Consider the following 7,525-nt stretch of genomic DNA (forward strand, 5'->3'; position numbering starts at 1 on the left):
GAGACACAGGAGGGACTTCCGCATTAGCGGTGTTAGCTTAGCAATCTCGTTGTGTTTTAACTTCAGTTTAACATGACGGTCCACTGTGGCTCAGTTGGTAGAGCATGGCACTAACAACGCTTAGCTTGGGGCTTTGATTCCCACTGGGAATCCCATATATACTGAAATGTATGCACTCACAGCTAAATGGCATATTGTGGTGGGTTAACATAATTCACCCCCGGAACTAATAGTTGGGAGTATTGTTCCGTACGGAGGGTTAAGTGGGTGGTACTCGGTTTTAGTTCCTGTTTTAAGTGTGTGGTAACAACTGGTTCATGTCTGTTAATAAACGTCTAGCTGTGACATTTGATAAGCCGCCTCCGACTCCCGTCTCTCGGCACTACAATATATTATTATTATCGCAGTAGATGTTATTACCTTCAGGACTCTTATCATGATGGACTGGTGTTTGAAATCAGATGGAGAGTAACACAGAGAAGTTGAAGGCAGAAGCGGAGGGGCGTATTCTAGCAATGATGGAGAAAGAAGAGAAGCTACGCAAGCAGGTCCATGAGAAGAAGCGCCAGTATCTTCTTCTGGAAAAGCGCAAGCAGATGAACGACTTGCTGGATTTGCAGGTCAGAGGCCCGTTTCTGAGCCGTTTGATTTCTCTCCCATGGCATTTTGATTTGACTTAATGTCAACAACTTGTGTTGAACAATTATGTTATCGTCTTTTTTTTTGTTGTATCTTCAACTGATACTAAATGAATGATTTGTGATTTTTAAAGTGGCATTGAAAAGGTTTATTGAAACATCCAAATCTGTCATCAGCTCCAGGCTTTGATGAGGAATATGTGTGTGCTCTATTGTCCTCAGATCGCAGCATTAACTCCTGTGGCTGCAGCTGCCCAGCGCTTCACAGAAGAATACAAATCCTTTGGCACAGCAGTGGACACCACCCGCCATGAGCTGCCTGTCAAGAACCTCCACATTGAGGGGGACAGAAGAGAATTCCTGGGTTGGTTTAAGTTTATTTCCTTCAGTCAATGCAGCAGATTTCTGGGTTGGTTTAACTGTATTCCCTTCAGTCAATACAGCATACAGAGTTCAGAGCATTTGCTAAAGAAAAAAACCAAAACAAAAAACAGTGAAAAAGACAAGAGTGAAATGGAATCCTGAAGAGGGTCAAGTTTTCTACACGTAAAAAGGCGATTGTCTACAGTGTTTGTGGTCATTCCTGGTGACCATGCCTGTGATGAAACCCACGGTTCTTCTCGCCCTCTCAGGTAAAGCGGAGGCGAGCCTGAAGGAGAGTGAGGAAGTGTTACAGCAGTGCACCCTGGGAGCTCTGCATGGCAACGCCACGTCTGCTGAGTGCCTGAGGGGGGTGAAGACTGCTGCCCAGGACATCAGTGAGCAGCTCTCAGGGTATGACCACAGAGTATCAGTAGAAATGAATGAATGCTTTATTTCTCTTTTTGGAAACTTTTTTCGTCACAGATAGACATGCATACATTAGTTTTGTCACTGCTTAAGTTAGTCTGTTGATGTGACTGGTAACAAACAATTGAGTCCTGGTTAGTGAATCTTGTACTTTAACTTGATGATTTTTTTGGCATTCAAATGAAGGGTATGTGTTTAGCCTTTTAGTCTCTACTTTGCAAATGTTGCAGACTAAGCCTAGTTCTGACTGATACTTTCAACAGAAAGAATTAATCTTCATTGTGTTTTAATCTAGGACTAGACAGTCTAGGAAACCAGCGCTTGACGATTCATTTGTGAATGGAATCTAAGTAAATTGACACTATGGACAGGCAATGTGAAAGAAACGAGGACGATATGAAATGAATGACTTGTTGTGATGTGACTTTGGTGCTGGTAGCTCCTCTGACCGTAGGGTGTCCTTCCCCCTCAGGGAGTTCTCAGCACTGCTGGAGCTGTCCTCCCTGGTCAGCCGCCAGACGGTCCACATCCAGCAGGCTCTGGAGGAGGAGCAGCTTGGCCTGACCAGAGCACAGGCACTCTACTGTCCTGAACATTGAAGAACCTTGTGAAGAACCTTGTATAGAATGGCTATGAATTAATGAATATATTACTTTTTTTGTAAATTAAAATAGCGTGCGGCTCTCTCTAATTTCTTAACTGTTTGTCACTTGGGTCCAGCGACCGGGCTGGGAGTTATTTTTATGATATGCGCATTGTTATGATGATGTCTCTATAAAGAAAACTTGTTTTGTAAATAAAATAAATCCTAATTGACTTCGGTTTCAACAACCTGTATTATTTGTTTGCAAATGCTTTTTACTCAGAAGTGACTACCCTGTTATTGTTTAAAACATAATCAATCCATTGTATGGAATTCATCATAATGTTGAATAATAATCTATTAATTTATCATAATGTTTTAAACTCTTTCACATTTGTTACTTCCTCTCCAAACATGGCTGATTTTTATTTATTTTATTTTATTTTATTTTAAATGAAGGCCTCCTTTAGGCTACAGGTTGTAGCAACACCTCCCTCTAGGGGGGGGAATACATACAGAAGTTGATGCAGGCAGAGAGAAGATATACAGGTGCTGGTCATATAATTAGAATATCATCAAAAAGTTGATTTATTTCAGTAATTCCATTCAAAAAGTGAAACTTGTATAATGTATACATTCATTCCACACAGACTGATATATTTCAAGTGTTTATTGCTTTTAATTTTGATGATTATTACTGACAACTAATGAAAACCCCAAATTCAGTATCTCAGAAAATTAGAATATTACTTAAGACCAATACAAAACAAGTTTTTTTTTAAAAATGTTGGCCAACTGAAAAGTATGAACATGGAAAGTATAAGCATGTACAGCACTCAATACTTAGTTGGGGCTCCTTATGCCTGAATTACTGCAGCAATGCGGCGTGGCATGGAGTCCATCAGTCTGTGGCACTGCTCAGGTGTTATGAGAGCCCAGGTTGCTCTGATAGTGGCCTTCAGCTCTTCTGCATTGTTGGGTCTGGCGCATCGCATCTTCCTCTTCACAATACCCCATAGATTTTCTATGGGGCTAAGGTCAGGCGAGTTTGCTGGCCAATTAAGAACAGGGATACCATGGTCCTTAAACCAGGTACTGGTATCTTTGGCACTGTGTGCAGGTGCCAAGTCCTGTTGGAAAATGAAATCTGCATCTCCATAAAGTTGGTCAGCAGCAGGAAGCATTGAAGTGCTCTAAAACGTCCTGGTAGACGGCTGCGTTGACCCTGGACCTCAGAAAACACAGTGGACATGTGTTTCCCACGCATGATTGGCCATGAGGAAATGCATAAGATCTTAGGTGAGTTCCATAAAATGCTCTGGGTTCTTTCGTCTGCTAGGTGGTCATCACCAGCACAGTGCACACGCGCAAACACACACACGCACGCACACACGCGCACGCGCACGTGCGCACACACGCGCACATACACACGCGCGCACACACACACGCGCGCACGCACACACACACGCACACGTACACACACGCGCGCACGTACGCGCGCACGCACACACACGCGCGCACACACACGCGCACACACGCGCACGTACGCGCGCGCGCAAACGCACACGCGCAAACACACACACACGCACGCGCGCACACTCACACACGCACACACGCGCGCGCACGTACGCACGCACACACACGCACGCACGCACGCACGCACACACACGCACACGTACACACACGCACGCACGCGCGCACGCACAAACGCGCACGCACGCACACGCACGCAAACGCACGCACATACACGCATGCTCACGCGCGCGCCCGCGCACACACACACGCACGCACACACACACGCACGTGCGCGCACACACGCGCACACACGCGCACACACACACGCGCGCACGCACACACGCACACGTACACACACGCGCGCACGTACGCGCGAGCACGTACACACACACGCGCGCACGTACACACACACGCGCGCACGTACGCGCACACGCACGCGCGCACGCGTACACGCGCGCGCACGCACACACGCGCAAACACACACGCACACACCCGCGCGCGCACACACACGCGCAAACACACACACGCACACACGCGCACGTACGCGCATGCACGCGCACACGCACAAACACACACGCGCACACGCGCGCAAGCACACGCGCAAACACGCACACACACGCACACACGCGCACGTACGCGCATGCACGCGCACACGCACAAACACACACGCGCACACGCGCAAACACGCACACACACGCACGCACACACACGCGCACACACGCGCGCACACACACGCGCGCATGCATGCACACGCGCACACACACACGCGCGCGCACGTGCACACACACGCGCACACACGCGCACGCACGCGCAAACACACACACGCACGCGCACGCTCAGGCACGCACGTACGCGCGCGCACACGCGCAAACACACACACACGCACACACGCACACGTGCGCACACGCACGCACACGCACGAACACGCACGCACACGCGCACACGTACACACGCGCGCGCGCACACGCACACACACGCGCGCACGCACACACACGCGCACACTTAAGTCAAAGTGGGCGGAGCTTGTGTAAAAGTGGGCGGAGCTTAAGTCAAAGTGGGCACAACAACCACACACACGCGCACACACACGCGCACGCACGCGCGCACGCACACGCGCGCACACACACGCACGCACGCGCACACGCGCAAACACACGCACGCACGCGCGCGCACTCACACGCGCACGCACGCACACACACGCACGCACGCACACACGCACACGTACACGCGCGCGCGCATGCACACACGCACGCGCACGTACACACGCGCACGTACGTACGCGTGCACGCGCACACGTACACACACGCGCGCACGCACACACACGCACACACGCGCAAACACACACACACGCGCGCGCACACACACACGCGCGCACGCACACACACGCGCGCACGTACGCGCACACACACGCACGCGCACACGCGCACACACACGTGCGCTCCTCCCACTTTGATTTAAGCTCCGCCCACTTTGACTTAAGCTCCTCCCACTTTGACTTAAGCTCCTCCCACTTTGATTTAAGCTCCGCCCACTTTGACTTAAGCTCCTCCCACTTTGACTTAAGCTCCTCCCACTTTGCCTTAAGCTCCTCCCACTTTGACTTAAGCTCCTCCCACTTTGATTTAAGCTCCGCCCACTTTGCCTTAAGCTCCTCCCACTTTGCCTTAAGCTCCTCCCACTTTGATTTAAGCTCCTCCCACTTTGACTTAAACTCCTCCCACTTTGATTTAAGCTCCGCCCACTTAGACTCAAGCTCCTCCCGCTTTGATTTAAGCTCCGCCCACTTTGACTTAAGCTCCTCCTACTTTGATTTAAGCTCCTCCCACTTTGATTTAAACTCCGCCCACTTTGACTTAAGCTCCTCCCACTTTGATTTAAGCTCCTCCCACTTTGATTTAAGCTCCTCCCACTTTGATTTAAGCTCCGCCCACTTTGACTTAAGCTCCTCCCACTTTGATTTAAGCTCCGCCCACTTTGACTTAAGCTCCTCCCACTTTGATTTAAGCTCCTCCCACTTTGATTTAAGCTCCGCCCACTTTGACTTAAGCTCCGCCCACTTTGACTTAAGCTCCTCCCACTTTGACTTAAGCTCCTCCCACTTTGATTTAAGCTCCTCCCACTTTGACTTAAGCTCCTCCCATTTTGACTTAAGCTCCTCCCACTTTGATTTAAGCTCCGCCCACTTTGACTTAAGCTCATCCCACTTTGATTTAAGCTCCGCCCACTTTGACTTAAGCTCCTCCCACTTTGATTTAAGCTCCTCCCACTTTGATTTAAGCTCCGCCCACTTTGACTTAAGCTCCTCCCACTTTGACTTAAGCTCCTCCCACTTTGCCTTAAGCTCCTCCCACTTTGACTTAAGCTCCTCCCACTTTGATTTAAGCTCCGCCCACTTTGACTTAAGCTCCTCCCACTTTGACTTAAGCTCCTCCCACTTTGCCTTAAGCTCCTCCCACTTTGATTTAAGCTCCTCCCACTTTGACTTAAGCTCCTCCCACTTTGATTTAAGCTCCGCCCACTTAGACTCAAGCTCCTCCCGCTTTGATTTAAGCTCCGCCCACTTTGACTTAAGCTCCTCCCACTTTGATTTAAGCTCCTCCCACTTTGATTTAAGCTCCTCCCACTTTGATTTAAGCTCCGCCCACTTTGACTTAAGCTCCTCCCACTTTGATTTAAGCTCCGCCCACTTTGACTTAAGCTCCTCCCACTTTGATTTAAGCTCCTCCCACTTTGATTTAAGCTCCGCCCACTTTGACTTAAGCTCCGCCCACTTTGACTTAAGCTCCTCCCACTTTGACTTAAGCTCCTCCAACTTTGATTTAAGCTCCTCCCACTTTGACTTAAGCTCCTCCCATTTTGACTTAAGCTCCTCCCACTTTGATTTAAGCTCCGCCCACTTTGACTTAAGCTCATCCCACTTTGATTTAAGCTCCGCCCACTTTGACTTAAGCTCCTCCCACTTTGATTTAAGCTCCGCCCACTTTGACTTAAGTTCCGCCCACTTTGACTTAAGCTCCGCCCACTTTGACTTAAGCTCCTCCCACTTTGACTTAAGCTCCTCCCACTTTGACTTAAGCTCCTCCCACTTTGACTTAAGCTCCGCCCACTTTGACTTAAGCTCCGCCCACTTTGACTTAAGCTCCGCCCACTTTGACTTAAGCTCCGCCCACTTTGACTTAAGCTCCTCCCACTTTGATTTAAGCTCCTCCCGCTTTGATTTAAGCTCCGCCCACTTTGATTTAAGCTCCGCCCACTTTGACTTAAGCTCATTACTTATAACTCCCCTCCTGAGTGAGCTAGAGGTCTGGTTTTCACATATGTGGAACATCTTGGTGAGACAAGTGTTTACTGAACGTTTCGGCTTGATCGGCCATTCGTAAGTGCAGAGAATTCATAACTCCCCTCCTAGCTGTGAGCTAGAGGTCTGGTTTTCACATATGTCGAACATCTTGGTGAGACAAGTGTTTACCCAGAGTTTCGGCTTGATCGGCCATTCGTGGCCCAAACGGGGAGCTTTGACGTAAGTGCGAAATCCGTAATTAAAGGGGGCGCCACGGAGCGACCGTTTGAGCTAGCGCCTCGAAACTCGGGGCACGCGACCGGACCGCTGTGACGCTTCATCGTGCCGATTTTTGGGTGACTGGGACTTTCTGGCACCGATTTCTGTTTTTCATCCTAGGCTTTCATCCTAGGGTGCAACTGCGTACAGTCTAGGTAGGTCGTTTGTTGGCAAATGAAAGAAAATTGGAATTAATCAATTAAGCCACTCCCACTTTGACACAAGCTCCGCCCACTAAATGTCTAAGCCACTCCCACTCCCACTTAAGCTCCGCCCACTTTGACACAAGCTCCGCCCACTTTGACACAAGCTCCGCCCACAATTTGAATTAATCAATTAAGCCCCTCCCACTTTGATTTAAGCTCCTCCCACTTTGACTTAAGCTCCGCCCACTTTGACTTAAGCTCCTCCCACTTTGACTTAAGCTCCTCCCACTTTGAC

At 49.2% G+C, this 7,525-nt stretch overlaps 1 protein-coding gene across 1 annotated transcript; it reads left to right on the plus strand.

Annotated features, from left to right (window-relative positions):
* The first annotated feature begins 328 nt into the window (after nt 1–328).
* Nucleotides 329–2,174, plus strand: LOC308162998 (HAUS augmin-like complex subunit 8). The gene is made up of 4 exons (XM_080537165.1): nt 329–620; nt 861–1,002; nt 1,271–1,412; nt 1,900–2,174. Exons 1-4 carry the CDS (start codon nt 462–464, stop codon nt 2,024–2,026), a joined length of 570 nt encoding a protein of 189 aa, XP_080393291.1. The 5' UTR covers nt 329–461; the 3' UTR covers nt 2,027–2,174.
* Nucleotides 2,175–7,525: the final 5,351 nt, after the last annotated feature.

This window comes from Nansenia antarctica (assembly GCF_963989245.1).
Source record: "Nansenia antarctica genome assembly, chromosome: 7".
Lineage (NCBI taxonomy): Eukaryota > Metazoa > Chordata > Actinopteri > Argentiniformes > Microstomatidae > Nansenia > Nansenia antarctica.